The 21,330-nt window shown below is 36.4% G+C and overlaps 1 protein-coding gene and 1 long non-coding RNA gene across 5 annotated transcripts in view; one reads left to right on the top strand and one right to left on the bottom strand.

Moving 5' to 3' along the window:
- Positions 1-18,834, bottom strand: part of RIPK2 (receptor interacting serine/threonine kinase 2) — a 29,506-nt gene extending 10,672 nt beyond the window's left edge. For both annotated transcript variants that reach the window (XM_044382713.3, XM_026495787.4), the window contains exons 1-6: positions 18,614-18,834; positions 14,031-14,184; positions 11,266-11,421; positions 4,261-4,418; positions 3,317-3,366; positions 2,342-2,503 (exon numbers count right to left, since the gene is read on the bottom strand). In XM_044382713.3, the coding sequence (XP_044238648.1) occupies positions 2,342-2,503; positions 3,317-3,366; positions 4,261-4,418; positions 11,266-11,421; positions 14,031-14,184; positions 18,614-18,786 (853 nt within the window). In that variant the 5' untranslated portion in view covers positions 18,787-18,834. The remainder of the gene's footprint in view (positions 1-2,341; positions 2,504-3,316; positions 3,367-4,260; positions 4,419-11,265; positions 11,422-14,030; positions 14,185-18,613) is intronic.
- Positions 15,594-21,330, top strand: part of LOC113252965 (uncharacterized) — a 227,750-nt gene continuing 222,013 nt past the window's right edge. For 2 of the 3 annotated variants that reach the window (XR_008957900.1, XR_008957899.1), the window contains exons 1-2: positions 19,140-19,841; positions 20,815-20,903. This is a non-coding gene — a long non-coding RNA (uncharacterized LOC113252965). Of the gene's footprint in view, positions 18,718-19,139; positions 19,842-20,814; positions 20,904-21,330 lie in introns of those variants that run through there. The other variant, XR_008957901.1, reaches the window with a different exon arrangement.

Here is a 21,330-nt window from a genome sequence, read left to right as displayed (position 1 = left end):
ATCTACTTCCACATGGGGGAGCAGAAAATGTATGCATCCTTTAGACAGGCTGACTTCTAAAAGAAGGAAAAAAACTGAGAAGGGACCAGATAAGCATGCTCAGTTTTTCTCCAAAATTAACAAATAAGGTAAGTCTGAGGAAGAGTGCTGAGGGGCACACAGAAGCTGGAAATGTTCTTCCTATACTTTCCTTCTCGGGGACTGAAATGGAATTTCATCTTCACTTTGGGAACATAAAGAATGGGCCTTAGGTATCTCCTACAATAGTACAAGATGATCATTGATATAAGGAAGCAATTCTCAAACTTTTAGGTCTTGGGGTTCTTCAAAATTATTGACTATCCCAAGTAGCTTTTGTATGTGTGTGTGTCATATCTATTGATATTTACTATATTACAAATTAAAACTGAGAAAAATTTAAAAGATCAGAATATGTGAGAATACATTCCATTATTTGTTGGAACAATGAGACCACCATACCTCATTTAGCCTTTGGAAAAATCCACTATATACTCATGAGAGAATGAGAATTAAAAAACATAATCTTAGTATTTATTATTTTGAAAAGAGTTTTGATTTTGTGAATTTTCTTTATGACCAACCACCCCAGGGGTCCTTGTACCATACCTTTAGAACAGTTGATCTATGAAAATGGAATAGTACCTGTATTTGAGAAGCACAACAGAATTGCTAAGTAGTGTTCACTGTCCAGTTTTGGCCATTAATAAATAAATTAATTAATTAATGTTAAAGATTTTATTTATTTGAGAGAGAGAGAGAATGTGCACGAGAAGGGGGGTGCAGAGGGAGAAGCAGACTCCCCACTGAGCAGGGAGCCTGATGTACCAGGCTTGATCCCAGGACCTGGAATCATGACCTGATCCTAGGACTGGAATCATGACCTGAGCCGAAGGCAAATACTTCATACTTAACTGACTGAACCACCTAGGCGCCCTGGCCATTAATTTAAAGATAAACCAATAAATAACTCCCACTTCTGGCCAAGATGGAGCAACAGGGTTTGATTTGCCACTCTGCCTAAAACAACCAAAACAGCCAGATAAAATACATGAAACAATGTTTTTCAAGATACTAGATACCAGGCAGCAAAGGACAGTGGTCACTGAAGAGATGGGAAACAAATCAGGTGAGCCTTATGATTGCTCATGCTTACTGTGTTGAGTTTCTAGCTGCAGTTTAAGAGGGAAGAGAGGTGGAGCCTCACCTCTCAATTGAGTGGAAACTTAATTGAAGAGATGGGGCTAAGAGTCTGGGTAGACCAAGGCAGGTAAGAGTTCATAGTGCAGTACCAGAGAGGGGAGACGTATACAAAGAGAGAGCTCTGTGATCTGCAGAAGGCTCCTTTAGGTATTCAGCAATACTGATCAAAGCAGGGTAAAGTTAGAAAGCCAAAAGTCAAAGTCTTTAAAGAACAATAGGGAAAACCCAGGAAGTCTGTAGAGAAGTAAGTATGACCTAATGGTATGATCTGCAGAGAAGCTAGAATTTTTAGAAAATGGAAAAGAAGTGACTATTTGGAAGTGGCACTGGGGAAAAAGGAGATATACACCCTCCCACACAGCTCTGAGAAATAAGAAATAAAATGTGAATCCATTACAAGTAACTTTTGATTTTTTAAATATAGTACTAATGAGCATTGGACACAAATTTTGAATAAAAATATATTTCATTGCTTTTTTAGTTAGAGAGATGATTCCCCAGTCTGTGGCTTATCTTTTCACTTTTTCTTAATAGCATGTTTTGAAGTGCAAAAATTTTTAGTTTTTTCAAAGCTCAATTATCATTTTTTTTCATGGATCTTGTTTTTGATGTCATATATAAGAGCTCTTTGATTAACACAAGGTCATAAAAATTTTCTTCTGTGTTTACATTTAGATGATGATCTGTTCTACCTCTGAAATAAATCTTAATTCTATCTAATTTTTATATCTTGGATTACTACCTTAATTAGTAAACTCTTCCTACAGTCTCCTAGGTGCTCTCTTTGCTTCCACTCCTACTCTTCTCCAGTCAATTTTCTACATAGCAACAAGAGTGATCTCTCCAAAACTTAAATTAGATGTCATTTCCATACAAAACACACTTTAATGGTGTTCCAGCGTACCTGGAATAAATTTCTAACCTTTTTATGATAGGCAACAGCCCCTCCTTATTGCTCCAATCTTATATCACAAAATAAAAACAGCAACTGAATTAAAAAAAAAGAAAACAAACTTTAAGCTTGCCATCTAACTTGTGTAATTTTTCAAGGAATATTTTATTCACAGTATATTCGCTATTTTTGTAATTCAAAAGGTCCAGACTAAAACTGTATACTCACTTAAGAAAGATGGTCTTTCATCTGGATTTTGTGCCCATCCACTTTCTATTAGAGAGATCATAAGTGCTCGATGAGGTATATCAAGTGGCAAACTTTCTTCATTAATGTTAGGTCGATGTCCTTGTGATACACTATACATGATCTGTAAAGGATTGGTGACTTCTGTCAAAACAAATATATTTCATTCATTAGAAATATATTATGATTTAATATATTACTTAAATACATTCTGAAGTCAACCAAATGAAAATAAGGGAAACTTAAAATCTTAGGAATAATGCATTATCCCCCTCTCTATTTAAGACATATATATGTGTCTGCCTCCTCTGGTGGAGTTTATGGCCTCACCTCACCTCATTAATTTTAAGCTTGGTCATGTATCTGATTTGGCCAATGGAACATGAATAGAGCAGAACCTGGCAGAACTGAGTGGAACCTAGCATAGCCAAAAATGGACACTCACACCTAATGTGAATGAGAAACATGTTTATTTTGAAAGCTACTGAGATTCTGAGGTTGTTACACAGCAAGCTGACCCATATAATCCTCAAAATAAGGAAATGGACAATGGTATCAGAAAACTTAAAAATTATTCTTCAATATTTGTTATAGAAGGAGTACTAATTAAGTTTTCAAGTAAAGAGTTTTAGAGCTGGAATGAATCTTAGAAATAAAAATTCAAACTTTTCATTTTGCAAGTAAAAAAGAAACAAAGACTCAAGAGATTTAGTGGCTTGATCACAGAGCTAATTACTTTCAGAACAAAAATTAGAATCTACATTTTTCTGACCCCTAATCCAGTACAGTTTCCAGTATAGTGGATTCAGAATTGATAAATTGTTATGTTTTTATAGTGTGTTTTCCACAAAATGAATAGTAGGCAGATTTAAAATAAGATGGGCTTTATTTAGATAGTTCTGGATATGGCCTACCAACATGTTGTCATCTAGAATAAGGAAGTGAAAGTACACTTACCTTCAAAAGGCTGTTTTCTGGATAAGACTTCCCATGTGATCACTGCATAGCTGTTTAAGATAAAAATATACATATAGGACAGTATGAACTAACTATGTATAATAAACTAAAATCACGGATTTTAAAAGCTGACTGTGGAGATATCATTTTTGCAAGTAATAAGATAGTGAAATGCTATATAAAGAATCACCACATAGAATAAAAAATATGAATGTTTACATACAGTTTTGTTTTGAAAGGGAATTAATCCAATTTAAAAAATTAACAAATTACTATAATAAAAATTTGAGGTTATAGGCAATGATAACTTGTGGATGATTCTTAATGACCTCTAATTACATGATTCTATTATTCACACAAAATACAAGGCAATAAAAAAGATAGTCTTATGTAGCCCTATTCTATTGACTTTTTTTCTGGTCTAAGTACTGTCTCCTTTGGTAGTGTTAAGTGTTAATCACGCTGTTTCCCTCCCTCCTCATCAATGTCACATAAGATAAAAACCTTTTAGTACTATATTATAAATTGACAGGACAATAAGATACACTTTAAATTTTTTTCAAGGATGTAAAAGTGGCTTAAAGCAAGGCCTCTCTAATTTGAAAAATATTAACCCCTGTGGTCCCTACTTTATTTTCACCACACTTATGAGAGAAGACTAAAAATCACACTTTAAAATGTAGCTTTGGGGCAGCGTGGGTGGCTCAGTCAGTTAAGCATCTGCCTTTAGCTCAGGTCATGATCCCAGGGTCCTGGGATGGAGCCCCACATCCAGCTCCCCGCTCGGCGGGGAATCTGCTTATCTCTCTCCTTCTGCCTCTCCTCCCGTGCTCTCTCTCTCTCTCTAAAGTAAATAAAATCTTAAAAAAAAATGTAGCTTCAAAATTCTGATTAATCTTGTTTTTGGACAAGGTTAACTCTGAGCAAAAAGTAACATATTATACCTATATATATCATGCTTGACACTGGCCCTTGATTTTTGTCCAGGTTCATAGTTCTCAGGTGGCATATAGATAATTGTCCCTCCTTCTGGTGAAGATTTACTAGTTCGTGATTGTGAGAGGGACATCATACGCCATTTTGATAAACCAAAATCTGCAATCTGTAAGGGAAAAAAGTAAATAATTGAATTAAAAAATTTTTTCTTTAAAAAAAAACAAGAACTGACTGTCTTTGTTTATATTCATTGTATTTAGGTATGAGACCAGAGGAAATGTTCTATATCAATATTTTATTTCTACATATTCTATCAGTTTCTTAATATATTAAATTCAAGAGTGCTGAACCCAATAACTCTAGAAGCAATACATACTGACTTGAAATTCGGCATAATGTCACAAATTTTAAAATGTAAACAAAATTTTGAAAAATTAAATAAGAATATTTTTTGTCTTAAATTCTGAAGGAGCATATATGCCAAACACTGCTTTTTAAGACAAGTAGTTTTACAGCATATGCTTTCAAAATTCTCCTACACCTCACAGAACTGCCAAACTACTGGTATCTAATATGATTGCCACTGGCCATTGTTTGCAACTCAGGTTTATATGTTCTTATTTACAATGCCCTAAATATAGTAACCTTAAATTCTGAAGTAAAACTCCAATATAGTACAGGTCATTATTATATTATGATTTATGCCTACCACTAAAAGAATCATATCTTTTGGCAACAGTCTATTTAGCATATAAAGCATATTTATGTCCATGACAAGGAGTGACTAAAGAATTATTGGTGAGATTCTATACTTTTGATATATCCTTTACAGCTTTGCTTCACTTTTGTGTAGATGTTATACAACATCTTATAACTCTCTATTTAAGAGGTTTCTTATTTTTTAAAAAATGGAAGACAAAGTATAAGAACAGAAACAGTATTTAATGGACAAAAGGGTGTAGTAAATCTTTAAAACATTTAATTTAAATTACTTAGATCTTCACACTGCATAAGTTAGAATCAACAGAAGGAAATGAACCCTATCTCGCACACCATTTGTGTTTCAGTTATTTAACTCTTATATTTTTACTAGTTTTAATAGAAGAAAATTTGTTTAGTGTTCAGACGAATTCGATATTAAAAAATATTACTCTAAGAAAGGAGGGGGTAGACTATATGAATTTTTCCATACATTATTAAAATAAAAGGGTAAGTCTAAGAAAAAAAAAAATAGAAAAGACCAAGAGAAAACATGGTGCCAATACATGAAGAGCTAAGCTGAATTGATTCTGAAAGGCAATATACCATGTGGCTAAGAACATGGGTTGTAAAGCCTAAGATTATATTACATTTATATTCCAATTCTATCACTTAACTGTGTGTGAACTTGAGGAAGTTTTTAAATCTTTCTGCGCCTCCATGTGATTACCCACCTGAAACTGGGAATAATAATAATACTATCTATATCGCAGGGTTGTAGTGAGAAAATTAAATGACTTATTCTAAGCAAAGCATCAGAACATTATCACAGAATAAGTGATCCGTATGTGTTAATATTATTAATGTTTTGTATAAGGTTGCTCTTACTCAATACAATCTGTTCTTCCCACCTACCCTCTAAAACCAAAAAAGAGTACTCCAGTGGCACATTTGCTAGAATAATAAGCATTACTATGATAAGTAGAGTTTATTTTTATGCCACAAGTGAAAAACGTTAAAAAAAAAAATCTGAGATGTGGTCTCACCTTATACCTTATACCTGAACCATAATTAGCAAATTCCTGGGCTAAATGTTGGTTTCAATACAGTATTGTAGAAAACATATTCCTGAGCTTGCTTCCTTATGAGCTCCTTCACCTAAGATCAACTTTATTTTCAAACCTGACCTAAAAACCTTAATCAGAATTCTTTGAGCTGATTTAGTTTGGTTTTCACATGGAACTATACTTCTCCCCTTTCTCTGTTACAAATAATACCATTATGAAAGGCACGACTCATTAAATCTGGATCTTCAACAGAAGGATAAAAGTGAGTAATGTGAGGGAAGGAATAAGAATTCAACGATTTCTTGAAGGTCTTGATAAATTTATCATTCAGCCATGAAGTCAGAGAATGAGAACTTTCCGATTCTACACAAGACCTTAACATGCATTTTGAAGCTAAGGGCTTTCTTTTTAACTTTTTAAAAGATGATTTTAAAAATTAGAGGAAATTAAAACACACTACTCACAAAAATCATCCACAATCCTCTCACCCTATTAGAATAGCTATTTTCATTTACATATACTATCCATATCTACAAAACTATAAAGTTATCATCAGTAAGAAGTTATGAAGAATAACTCTGAAGTATTCTGGTTTCTACCTCGGACTGAGAGAATAGCAGAGAAAGTGAATATGGCACATATACATATTTTCATTTCAAAGACGCCTATCACTAGTTCATTTGTATCTAAGGTGCACCGATGGACACTTGACAGATAACCACGGAATGTGTTCTTTTTAAAGCAGAAAAGTCTCAGCTGATCTTAACCAGTAGTAAATATTTTTCTTTCAGATACTATGGTTCTGGTCAGCATTCCAGTGAGAAAACTTACTTCAGAAAATGGTAGCCAGGTGTAAATTTCCATTTAATTTCAGTAAGTATTTTTAAAGATATTTTGCACTTCATTTAAAGGACTTTCCAAGAAAATAGGTAGATTAAATAACTGTTACTTTTTCATGAGTCATTGATGAACTTTGACTTTTAAGGAACATTTATAAAGTAAAGAGTAGAGACACACAGGATGCATGTAAGAGAATGTTGCTAATCTATAAGAATAGTATTAGAAAGGTCACAGCTCTGTATGTACTAAAATTATTAAAAATTATAAAAACTAAACAAAGTCAAACTATTCTAAATTCTCTTCACATCAAAGAAGGACCAAGGATACCCTGTTGATCACTGAAAAGAAGAAAGTAGGAATCATTACCTCTTACTTTGCTTCTGTTTATTCTGTTAACTACAGTTTTCAGACTGAGATGAAGAAAGAATAGTCCAAGGACATTGAAAGGTTTCAAAGTGCAAATCTCAGGTTATTTTATAGATATTTCAGGTTATTGAGAATACTTGCCAATACCTCCATCGTGCTATTAGCGGTTTTTGTGGGACACGGAGAGGTACTACGGGATATGAGAAAAGTAAATGCCATTTTGACTTTCAAAAAGGAAAAAAAATTGTTGATTTTTGCAATCTACTTACTGGTAGATATTATCCTTAATCCTGCTTTAAAAACTTAGAAAATTTAATAAAAGGAATGCCAGGAAGAATTCATGAAAAACAAATCATATCAGACCAGTAGGTCAATTTCAGGTCTCATGTGCTATATCCCAAGTGCTTGGCACAATGCCACTGCTGCTCCATAAATATTTACTCACTAAAATTATGACCGGTTTTATTTCCTTTTTTGACAGTAGTAGTACTGTCAAAGAGTTAATGTTAAAACAGTTTGCATATTATAAAACATTTTATTTTATAATACCATGCTCAACTATTAAGTTATCAGGCCTATCTGGTATATACAGAAGATCTGGAATTCATTCACTTGTTTATTCAACAAATACTTAGTTAATGCTTCAATATGGCATGTGCCGAGCAGGTGGCAGTTAATAAAACAGACTAAATTTCAGTCTTCATGGAGTTTATATTCTAATTGGGGGAGACAGTCAATAAACACATTAATAAAAATATTATGACAGATGGTGAAAAATAATATGAAGAAGCATAAATCAAGGTACAAAGACACAGAGGAACTGGGTGGGTCATCAGGGAAAGCCACTCTGAAGAAGGTGAGGGAATAAGCCAGGAGGACACCTGGGAAAGTAGTCAAGCAAGGACTCCTGATGATATTTTTAAGGACAAAATGGAGAAATATGGGCTGTATAACAGTTCTTTTATAAGTATTCCACACAAAATTAATGATTCTTCTCCAAAAGTTCTAATTAAGGATTGATATTGACCTGAAGGGAGATTCTCAGCACCATGTTGTGTGGCTCTGATCTGAGCTCTGTACTGGTTAATATTTAATCATGACTTAAAGATAAAAACTAGCTAATTAAATCTGAGGATGACACAAAGCTGGGAGACAAAGTTAAAACCCTTGGGCTACAGAAATAATACTGAAAAAGATCTTAAGAGGCCGATCACTCAAATCTAACAAAATAAAATCTGATGATGTCCAGGAAGTATTCTGCAAAGTACATGATAAGGAGACGAGGCTTAAGCAATAACACCTGAACAAAAGAACCTCTCAGTGCTTGCTGATGCTAAGCCCAATTTAAATGTTGTGATATGATCACCCCCCAAAAACCAATGTATCATTAAGTATTATACAAAGTGTTTAGGGACCAGGGAAATGATACTTCCATTCAAGTCCATATTCATAAAGTCATATGAGGAGTATTTTGTTTCATTGTGAGGATAAAAATTTAACAGAGATTTAAACACAGAAACATCTGGATAGCACCTGCGATTAAAACCAATGTAATAAGAAAATTGGCTGAAAGAACTAAAGATGTTCAGAATAGAGAGGAATAAAACACAAGTGTATGTGAGGGACAGGGGGATTATAGCTGTCTGCAAACATTGAGAGGGTGTCATATGGGAAGTAGAATTGGACTTATTCAGTTTATCACAAAGAATAGGACTAGGACTCATGGATGAAAACAAACGGAAGGCATTTCGATTGATCATATAAGAAAATGTCACAGTCATTTAAGTATGGATATTAAGACTCCCCTGTCATAGACTAACTGCCCTGGAAGACAAGGGATTTTATAGTGAGGATTCAGGGACTTGCTGACCATTAGAAGGCATTTCTATCTGTGCGGTTTTATAGCTGACGTAATAGATTAGTTTCTTTTTTTAGTAATACTGAGATGGCAGCTTGCTTCTTTTCCTTTTCCCTCCCATTTTATTCTAGGGAGAGGAAGTGCCTTTAACAGATGTTTTATTTTTTATTTAACTTTTCTCACATTTTTTAAAATTTTTAAGATTTTATTTATTTATTTAACAGAGAGCCAGCAAGAGACGGAACGAGAGACGGAACACAAGCAGGGGGAGTGGGAGAGGAGGAACCAGGCTCCCAGCAGAGCAGGGAGCCCAATGCGGGGCTCGATCCCAGGACTCTGGGATCATGCCCTGAGCCGGAGGCAGATGCTTAACGACTGAGCCATCCAGGCGCCCCACATTTTTTTGTATTAATTTTTTTATTGTTTCAACTTCCTTTTTATTTTTTCTTTGAAAATTTTTGATATTTACAGTAATCTCCAATTACATATATTATTATAAGAAGTGTAGAAAAATAACATAAAAATAAAGCAAGTTACATTTAGTATTAGTTACTTAGCAACTACGTTTTATTTGCTGTCATCAGTTAGATACAGGGTAAACTATGAAATCACTACTACATTTGGAGCCTTTAGGCACCTAAATCTTATGCTTTATACAAAAGTTAATTCAAAGTAGATCCTAGATTTAAACATAAAACATAAAATTCTAAAACTTTTAGAAGGTAACATAGAAGAAAATCTTCAGTACCTATTGCTTGATGAAGGCTACTTAGATATGACAGCAAAGAATTACCATAAAGGAAAAAAATCCTGATAAATTGGACTTCACCAAAATTAAAACTTTTCTTTGTGAAAGACTCTGTTAAAGGGATGAAAAGAACAAACCATCAAATTGTTGAAAATACTTGCGAACTACATATCTGATGAAGGACTCATATCTAAAAAATCTAAAGAACTCTCAAAACCCAATAATAAAAATTCAAAAGATCCAATTAGAAAATGGGCTTAAGACAAGAAGAGACATTTCACTGAAAAGGATATACAGATAGCAAATGAGAAAGTGTTCAACATCATTAGCCATTAGGAAAATGGAATTAAGACTGTACTGAGCTATCACTATATACCCATTACAATGCTAAAATAAAAAACTGTAACAAATACCAAATGCTGGTCAGGATATGGAAAAGCTGGGTCAATCATACGTTGCTGGTAGGATGTACAAAGGTACAGCCCCTCAAAAATAGTTTGGTGGTTTCCTAAAAAACTAAACAAACCCTTACAGCAGTTGTACTCTTGGACATTTATCTAGAGGAACAAAAACTTATGTTCATTCAAAAAGCTGCACAGGACTATTCACAGGAGTTTTATTATAACTGCCAAAGACTGGAAACAATACAAACGCCTTTCAGTTGGTGAATGGTTAAACAACTTTGGTATACACGTACCATGAAATACCATTTACCAATAAAAAAGAACCACTATTGATACAAACAACAACTTGGATGGCTCTCAAAGGTATTATGCTAAGTAAACAATGCTAATCTCAAAATAGCACATACTGTATGATTCCATTTATACAGAATTTTCAAAATGATAAAATCATAGAGATGGAAAACAGATTAGTGGTTTTCAGTGGTTAGGGATAGTGGAAGGGAGGCGATGAGTGTGAATGTAAAGGGGTAGCATGAGTGATATATTTGTGATGACAGAACAGTGCTGCATCTTGATTGCTGTGATGGTCACACATGTGATAAAGTAACACAGAAACTATATACATGCATTGTACCAATGTCAAATTCCTGGACTTGGAATTGTTTTGTAATTACGTGTGATGTAATCAATCACTGGCAGAAACTGAGTGAAGGGTTCATGGACCCTCTTTGTATTATCTTTGCAACTTCCTGTGAATCTATAATAACTGCAAAATCAAAAGAAAAAAAAGGCTTACTTGATAATTTCAATTAAGGACTTAATAACTTTGTATTTTGTACCATAATTCTATCTATCTCTGGAGTCTAGGAATAACTAAGCCACTGCAGCTGGAAGAAAGGACACTGAAGAAAAGACTTATAGGCTATGGAAAACAGAGATATTAAATTGGTTAGGCGGAGAAAAAAACACTAAAAAGTGTTTAAAACTATTAATCTCAAGGATGCAGATAAACTTTTTTTTTAAGTAATTACCTTAACATGAAATTCGTTATCCAATAAGATATTTTGAGTCTTCAAGTCGTGATGAAGTAGAGGAGGATTCATATTGTGCAGGTAGTTTACACCCAGTGCAATTTCATGCAGGATGCGAAATCTCAGGGGCCAAGCAACATCGGGATATTCCGTTTTCTTCATATATATGAGAATAAACAAAACAAAAATAAGTGACCATATTCATTACATTTCCACTTAAAAAATTAAATATTCCATGTGGAAATACAGTATAAATGAAGGTCAAGACATATGTTCATTTTTTATTACATAGTATCATGGTATCAATTTGACATTATTTAACACCCGAGTATATCTTATTTTCTTCAATTTTTAGAAAGAATAATGATGACTTTATAGTACTGATATTTCCTTTTCGTTTATGTTGGTAATACAACTACATGATATTGGCTCTTCTTTCTTCATTTAACACAGTTTTCAATTTTTTTTTTCTGTGTAATACCCAAACACATTACCTATACTCACACTTACATCTCTCTCTCATTCTATGGTTTGTATCAAGTAACCTACAGACACACACACAAACACACACACACACACACAATTTATCTAGTACATACCAAACTATTAATTCAAAATTTATATTTTAATTTTTCTATTGATATAAAATCTTATCTTATTATAATAATCATCACATCAATTAAAATTATGACCATATTATATTTATTTACTAAGCATGAATATCTCATACTTCTTATCACACAATTTTTGTATTCTAGCTTGAAAAATTAGCCTTTGAGAGTTTTGCTTTTGTGAAAGAGACAAAGATCATCTTCATTTTTAAGTGTATGCAATACAGACATATTTAGAATATAATGTTTTATATATCCTGGTACTTACAAGTGATAGTCATCTGAACTTTTTTTTTTAAAGATTTTTTTTTTATTTTTATTTATTTGAAGAGATAGAGACAGCCAGCGAGAGAGGGAACATAAGCAGGGGGGAATGGGAGATGAAGAAGCAGGCTCATAGCGGAGGAGCCTGATGTGGGGCTTGATCCCAGAATGCTGGGATCACGCCCTGAGCCGAAGGCAGACGCTTAACGACTGAGCCACCCAGGCGCCCCTCATCTAAACTTTTTGAACATAAAAGTTAGTGTAGCTTCCTAGGAGAATGCACATACTCAGAAAAATCAGATAATTTGGGAAGATATGACAATGAATCACCAGGCACCAAGCTACTGGAGACATTCTAAATTGCATGAAAAAAGATGCTTTTACTGAAAGCTCAAATCTGTTCTTGAGAATTTTTTCTACAATGGGTAAGCTTATAGTTCTTTGATTAACCTGGTATTTACAGTGTATTTTGATTTTTTCCAACAATCTTCTTTGAGGTTGGGGGAGAGTACTTCAAGATAAATCCCACTCTAATAATACAACAGAGGAAACCAAAAGAAACATAAAACATTATTTCCTCTGGTATACACAGAACTCCATCCCAGTGAGTAACTGAATTTTTTAGTCTGTAAAAAAGTAATTTTCTTCTGAAAATTATGTAGTTCAAAGGAGTCAAGAGGCCTCTGTGCAGTATAGTATCACATGGAGGCTTCTGGTCATGCAGACAGAGGTAGAAGAACACTCATTCTATATGTTATGATTCCTTCTAGGAGTTGGCAGTCCCCCGAAGGAGGCTCTATAATTTCTAATGGGCTCCAATTTTGGGTATCAGACTATCTAATGGGTACTGGGGTATGGGAAGAAAATATTAGAATTTATACTTATATTCATTTTTTTTTAAAAAGGAAATTGTGCTTAAGTGATATTTGTATCTTGATTGCTGTATTAGTTATACAAATCTTATATACAGACACCAGTTACTGTACTCTGTCCTTTTCTCAGATGGTCCTGTCATAAATAGAAAGTGATATACTCTGAAATAAAGAGGAAGTCACTCCACGGGTGCCTGACAATGGCATCCATTCTCTCGTTTGCTTACAGAACATTGTGATGTATCAGAATTTAGGAGCATCCAATAATTGGATTTTACAGATCATGTTACCAGGTTTTAACTACACCAACACTTACAAAACAGACTGAGTGATTTAAAAAAGATTTCTTGAGAGAAACTGCAGGTTGTAGATGGATTCATAATATAAGATCAAGCAAACAACAAAAGGTGAATACACACAGTTTGAGATTAAGGATCCACAAATTTGCTTACTGATAAGAATGAGGACCCACCCCTCCAGTTTGCTTACTGATGGGATTCACAAACAAACCCAGAGTAACCAGTACCATGATAAAAAGGTAAATGGCTTATGCCATTGTCTATTATTGGAAAAACCAATGTATTTGGTACTCAGAGATAGACTTATTTGGCCTATTCAGAACTTTATGGACTGGTATTATTAACATTTAATTTGAGTCCTAAATTGTTTTTAACATAAAATAAAATATGGCTTAACTAACAGAAGATTACATAGTGCACAGAGTTTATCTCTTCTCTCTTCCTCTACTACCTCTGTATATATACATGTGGTTACTGGAATTCAGTTTAAACCACAGGAACAGTAACTAAGCAAAATAACCTCAGTCCTGGCCTGACTCTCTGGCATTTTTAACAATACAAAAGAAACCATAAATTGTCTAACTTTACCACTGTAATTGTTTTCCATTATTCTTATTTTGACTCATATATCTCTCCAAATACTCTGATCATATGTAAAGCCAAAACACTAGATAGCTTGAATAACATTATTATAGCTACTAAAAATGCACGATACTTACCCTATGTAGGAGTTCATTTAATGATCCATTTGGCATGTATTCCGTAACTATTCCCAAAAATTCAGGCTCATTGCAAATTCCCAAAATTGGAAGAATGTAACTAAATCTAGCTTTATGTAAAATTTCAGCTTCTCTTAAAACATCATTTCTTTCACTAAAGAAAGAAAATGCATAATTATTTCAAAGTAATGAAAAATACACAATAATCATGCCTATAACATTGACTAGATTTTTTCCCCATTAATTGACCTCATGTAAATTATGCAACTTCTCTGTCCCTTAGTTTCTTCATATTTAAAGTAGGTATAATACCTGCCCTATACATTCCGCAGGTCTGTTTAGAGACCATAATAACTTCTCTGAGCCATTGACAGAAAAAAGTGCTATATACATAGTTTATTATTATTGTACTTTCCTAGGAAAGGGAAAGGACACAATATTCGAGTAAGTTTATAAAGTCTATTGATATTAGAATTATTGCTGTTTGAATTAAAGTTTATGTTGTACTAGATTATATTTGATTAGAGTATTATATTAAATTTCATGGTTACATACCATGTGCATTTTTTCCAAATATTTAAATAATACATTTAAATGTTGTAGATTTAAATGACAAGATGATAATAGTTGCATAAGCGTCAAAAATGCTTAGAAATTACACAATGGAACTCAGGAAAAGAACACTTAGAACAGGTAAATGCTTATAACAGATCCCTGGGGCAACTCTGGATCCAGGTTCATTTATTTATTCATTCACAAAACAAATAAATATTGAACATTTATTATGAATAAAGAACTATGCTCAACATTATGGAGAATATAAAGATAAACATAGTCGGTCCTCAAGCTGCCAAGAAATTTTTTAAGAAAAATAAATACTCATTGTGATTTTGATTTGCATTTCCCTGATGATTAGTGATGTTGAACAACTTTTCATATATACATATTGGCCATTTGTAGGTCTTCTTTGGATGTGTTAATTATCTGGATCTCGGCAATCATTCCACAATGTATATGTCTATCAAATCATGTTGTGCACTTTAAATATATATAATTACATTTGTCAATTATTCCTCAATAAAGTTAAAAAAAGGAAAGCAAATAAAAGAAAATACATACTTAAAACATAAGGCAGAATGTGGTGTCACCAAAAACAAATAAATAAATAAGCAAGCAAGTTAAGTAAGTAAGTAAGAAGCAAATGAATAAATAGAGAACTATGGGGAACTCAGAAAAAAGAGTAAACTTTGGGCTAGGGGAGTTGACAGTCTTTAAAGAGGGATTTCAACTGTACTTTAAGCGCAGATAGAATATCAACCATTGGTAAAAGGGCCAAGATGGATATGGCCTCCAAGATGGAAGGACTTTGCCTTTCTTTCTCATCTGTGTGTCCCTAGGACCTGAAACAGGACCTGGCACCTGGTAGATATCTAATAGATATGTATCAAACGTATTCAAGGAAGTTACAGTGAAGGTTGTGTTTGGAAGATGGCAGATTATTTAATATGAATCAGAATACCTAGTAGAGCATGTGAAAGGAATGAAGGTGATAGGGTAGGCTAGAGCCTCATCTCAGAGCCCTAAAGCCCTGTGAGGGTATTTATACTCTTTTTGGTAGTTACCAAATTGTGATTGCAGGTTTTTGAGCAGAGTAATGACATGAGCAGAACAAAATTTTAGGATTAACTTGGCAGAAGGATGTAGGATCAGCAGAAATGGGCAGAGTTTGAAAGTCAGGTGTTAGAATATTACAACACTAATTACAGATGTGAAGCAATGAGAGTCTGAAACTATAAAGGTCACAGTGAAAATGGAAAGAAAAACACTAGCTGAATAGAATGCCCAGGCAGTGGTGATTAAGGTAGACATATTAAAAAAAAAAAAAAAAAAAAAAAGGCAAGGGAATTGGAGATGTCACTGTTTTTTAACATGGACAGATGTGTTGGTAGCCGCAATAACAGAATAGAAACATCTCCAAAAGTTTATTGGGTAGCGATGATTAGTTGGTGCTTAAACCACTCAAGCTCTGGATGAATGGCTGTTGAAAACAACAGACATTCCACACCAGACTATGAGGCTTGCTCTAAAAGCAAACAAAAGGCAAGATAAAGCAAAAAAAATCTTATTTATGTTCTGAGTAGGTAATATATTTATATGTTTTAAAATTCAAGAGTTACAGGAGGACATAAAGTAAAAACCTTTTTTCCTTCTACCTGTTCTTCAGCCACTTAATACTCCAACTATGAGGCAAACTATTATTCAGTTTATGAGACCTATTTTAATTAAACTTATCTTCCCTAAACTGAAACAGTAAGAGATGGAGGTCAACAAGAACTACACCTTACTGTTTGGCACTCTTGCAGGGAGACAGAGGATGGACTTGAAGATTTCTGGATACATTGAAAAAAAAAAAAACTATAGAAAGAGCATGCTGGCGAAGTCTCAGTGATACTTAATATACTTGTTCTTTCTCTCATTAAGAGTATTAGGCATTCTTCCTTCTACTGTGATCCTATTATGTGTCAGCCACTTAAATGTACTATCATCCGAAGGCCAACCCTCTAAAGTTGATTACCTTAACACCACTTTAGATGAGGGCACAGAGGCTTGGATAAATAATTTTCTAATAGTCAGGCCAACATTAAGTGGCAGGGTTGGAGTCAGATTTGAATTGCAGTTGTGGCCTCCAAAGCCTGTGTTCTTTTCATTCCACTGCTTGATCAGAGAAAGGATCAAGGAAAGTTCTTGAAGTCAGATTTCAGGAAGATTGAGTGGCAAAACAGAAAAAGCCAAGAATAAATAGGTCTAAAATAGTTTTTAGATTTTTAAAAACAAAAAGTTAAATACAGCTTTCATAGGCATATCACCAAAGTGACCCAAATCAAAACTTCAGTCGCAAAACAGTTACGTCATCCACACGGTGTTTGAAAAACCAATCAGACTCATCTACACATAAAGAGTTGGGAGACTGTTGGGGAAGGCCCACTCATTGGGCAGAAGTCAGGTTACGGAGAATGACTCACCAATCACTAAAATAAGAACATGTAACTGCCCAGAAACTTATTTTTCTTCCAGAGAAGAAATGCAAAGAACAATGCAAACCTTTTCCACACCAGAGCCCAAATACATGCATTTATTATTCCCACTTTATAAGTGAGGAAATGGACACCCTGTGAGTCAACTGCATAGCCCAGTCCTATGCTCAGATTACATGAACACTGTTAACATCTTAGGTAACAGGTGGAAGAAAGAACCTGATGCAGTAATGCCAGAGGGTTTAACTGGTCCTTATGATTTCTTTGACAACAAAATTTCCTACCAATTTACTGAAGAGTTTTAGGTTATGAAAATTGTTAATAAGAATAGAAAGAGAACTCCCTCTTCATTCCTTTGCTCTCAAATAGCACAAAACTTGGATAAATTAAAATCTTGAGGAGCAGCATCCAAAACGGGAAGATCAACTTGCTTCAGAATATCGAAAGGGTCTATCAGGGTTAGATACCCATAAATTTACATACCTGATTCTAAAATATTTTCAGCCTTTCTAACCAACTACCACTCTTCAAACTTGACTACATACACATACACACATTTGCCAAGCACTTGCTCCACAGAACTCAAGGCCCAGGTGAAACAGACACCACATATTATCTATCACTAGATCTGGATTATGATATACAAAAAATGGGTACAATCTCCAGAGGTGTCTCAAATTTACTGTGAGATCTGGCCCATCCAAGCCTGATAGCAAGATAGCAAAGTAAAGCTACAGGCAGATGAAAGTCCAGTAACACTGGCAGGGCTGAAGCTGAGGGATTTATTTGACACTGGATACTAACAGCCTCTGACCAATCAGGCACCTAGCATGATGAATTCTGACATTAGATATAGGGGGAGGAGAGGAGAGTGTGGCAATCATGGATTTTAACTCGGTAAGGACTGAATGCAGGGCCTAGTTAAATCTCCACTGGAAGGCAAATACACAAGACTAGTGACTAGACCCACCGACTAATACATTCGATCACAGGTCAACGGTACAGGACTGGAATGTCTGGAAACAGAAACTAATACTAACTTTCCCTTAAAACCTGGACAGTGCACGGAAATTGTTCAGGATGTGAGAGACATGCAAAATTTCTGGTCGTTTGTCTTCTGATTCAGTGTACTGTTAGCAAAATAATACACTTAGCCCCTGGGAACAGGCTTCCCAGCGAGAGTGAGAGGAGAAACTCAATCAAGTTGACTGTGGTATCTAAACTTTCATGACCGTATGTAATAAACCACAAACAAAACAAAAACAACCGCAGGCCCACACAGAAACACCCTGACTTTTGGTGTCTGGAGAGAGGAAGCCAGGAGTAAGAGGGACGGGGAAAGAGAGGGCAGTGGAGAGAAGAGGTGAGCAGAGGAATGCGACAGTTCTATCTCCGGAGAAGCCAGTTCCCCCCACCACGCGAGCCCCGAGCCTTGAAGCGCTGCGCAGAGGTAACGAGGGGTGGGGCCGAACCCCGGCGTCCCCGCCGTTTGGGCTCTAGAGGCGCTTGTCCCGGGCTGGTGTTCGGGGATTCGCGCGGGCGCCCTACCTGTCGAGCATCGGGGTGTGGATGTGCAGCTGCTTCACGGCCACCTGAACGCGCCAGTCTGCGTGGCGGGCGGACGACACGGTGCCCGACGCGCCGCGGCTCAGGTAGCGCAGGTCGGCGAGCTTGTGGCAGGGAATGGTGGGCAGGGCGCTGCAGATAGCCTCCCGGTTCATGATCGCGGGCGGCGCGCGCGCTCAGGCCGCGGGCCGGTCTGGGTGTGCCCGCCGCTTCGGCGGCTTCCGGGGCTCCTGCGCTGCGCTCGGGCGCCCGCCCCCGCCCCCCTATGCCGGAGTCGGAGCTGCCAGGCACTTCCCGCGGCCGGACGCTAGGTCACGAGGCAGCCCATGCCCCGCGCGGCCCACGCCAGCCGCTGCTTTTCTGGGGCCGGAGCGGACTTTTCTGGGGACCGGAGTCAACTCTGCCGGGCTACGCGACGAGGAGGAGCTTCCTCCCCCGACCTGGCCCTCCCAGGCGCGCCAGCCACCCGAGCCGGGCGGTCCGAGCTCCTCCCTCCCCAAACTTCTCAGGCGACGTCAGCGGCGGACCCTGAGGCGGGGAGAGGGGCCCCGGCCGGCGGCCCTCCTCACTGGCTCGCGCCCGGGCCCGGGGGTCTCCGCCACGTGGCGCGGCCCCCACGCTCTGGGCGACACCCGCGGGGCTGGGGCGGGGGCTAGGGGAGGAGAAGGGAGCCAGGGACGTTCGTTCTGTCTTCTCTCCCCCCAACTTCCAGCTTTGGAAAAGTTTTCTCTGAGGGGAAAAAAAAAGTTCCTTTCAGCAGCCTGCTGTCTGATTTTGGTCAACTTGCTCTCACACCGGGGAGGGATCTCCTCTGAGCCGCGTTGTGTGAGGGAGTCGCCAGACCCCAGGGGTGGCGGGGTGTGAGTGGGGGCACCGGATTACCGACTCCGCGCCTGCGCTAGACGCGCTGGTGAGGGGTGGGCGTGGTGGTGACTTGGGGAATTTGGCAGGGATGAGCCCAGCGAGTCAGGTAGGGTGTAAATTCACCTGCCTACCTGGACTGCAGTCATCCCTTTCTTCCAGGTGCGTCCGGAGTGAGAGGTGGGTGATAAACCCTGTCAGAGAGTCTGAGTCTGTTTGCAAGTTCTGGTGTTTAGCTCCTGTTCCGTGCTTCTCCACGAGGATACTTTTCTCTCTCTTCTCTCGTGCATCCATAACTATGTGGAGATTGAAAAATAACTTTGAGAAGAGTCAGTCCCTCTGATTCCAGGTAAGACTGCAAAAATTTCTTTCTCATAGATCTGGGAGGAATGCATTTCATTTTTAACAACCAAACATCTTTCCGTTTTTTACCTTAGAAAACACCTCTCTTCTAGGATGATTATTTTGTAGAGTGTGAGTGCAAATATTGTATACAATACAAGTCCATACTAGGCATTTTAATGAGTTCTAAGGCCACAGTAATAAGGAATGCCTTACTTGAATAGGGGATTTCTGTCAGCAGAGAACAAATGTTTCCTGTGTTTGTGTGTTGCCTGAAACAAGAGTAGCAATGTTATATTTTACAATACTGGGAAGTTGTGATGAAACACTGTATTTTAAAATTTTGATCATTTAAGATAAAGTATTTAGTTTTAAAGATGTGGTCTGGTACTCTGTGCTTTATTGCTTAACAAACTTTTTGCTGCAAAAAGTGCTCAGAAAACTTTTCCCATTCATTCATTCATTCATTCATTCATTCATTCATTCAATTTCCCAGTCATTTAATAAACTAAGCGTTCCAGAAGAAGAACAAAAAATAGGAAGGGAGGAAATCATCAAAACAATAATTGAAGAAATTTTGGTAGGATTGAAGGACAGGGGTCTCCATATTGAAAGGGCCACCAAGTACCCTTAGTGAATGAAAAAAGACCTGTATGTAAGCACATCATTAAAAAGGTCAGAACCCTAGGAACAAATAGAAGATTCTACAGGTTTTCAGAAGGAAGAAGCAAGAATAAAGGGATGGGGATTAGAATGGCATTAGATTTCTCAACAATAACACATTCATGGTAAAACACAGTGTATTGAAATTTCTTCAAATTCTGAAAGACAGTAGCTTCCAACCTACAATTTTACAGTCAGCCAAACATCAAGTGTAAGAACAGAATAAAAACGTTTTCACATATACAAAGATGCAAATGTTTCCTTTCTTTCCATCCACCTTTTTCTTTTCTTTTCTTTCCTTTTTTTTTTTTTGAAAGAAAGCTACTGGAGGATGAGCTCCAACAAAACATGGGAATAAATCAAGAAAGACATGGGCTCCAGAAAACAGGACCAGGAGGATGTAAAGGTAAACCCCAGGATGTGGCAGAATTAGAGAGCAACCTTTTTTCATTGGAGCAGGGGATGGCAGATTCCAAGGGAAAAACTCTAGTTACAGTAATTGATTTTATAGGTTATCTAATTTTGAGTTTTGGGGAAATTATATTGATAGATGTTTGATAGGTCTAATGAAATATGTGATAAAATTGGAGAGAGAACTTAAAAAAATCTAAGTGAAAAGCAATTTTTCTATGAGAAATAAAAATTGTGCAAAAACAGAAGCAACATTTCTACAAACTGGTAATGGTGAAAAGGGTAAGACTTTTCAGAGCTTTTGTAATATTGATTTATTATAAATCTCCAAGAAGGAGAGAGCATGAAGCATAGAACTCTATAAAATTTATATTTTAATTACAGTGCTTAAAAAATAAGTAATATATGCACATGGTTCAATA

Source organism: Ursus arctos, unplaced genomic scaffold, assembly GCF_023065955.2.
Source record: "Ursus arctos isolate Adak ecotype North America unplaced genomic scaffold, UrsArc2.0 scaffold_6, whole genome shotgun sequence".
Taxonomy (NCBI): domain Eukaryota; kingdom Metazoa; phylum Chordata; class Mammalia; order Carnivora; family Ursidae; genus Ursus; species Ursus arctos.
This window is presented reverse-complemented; position numbering and strand designations above follow the sequence as displayed.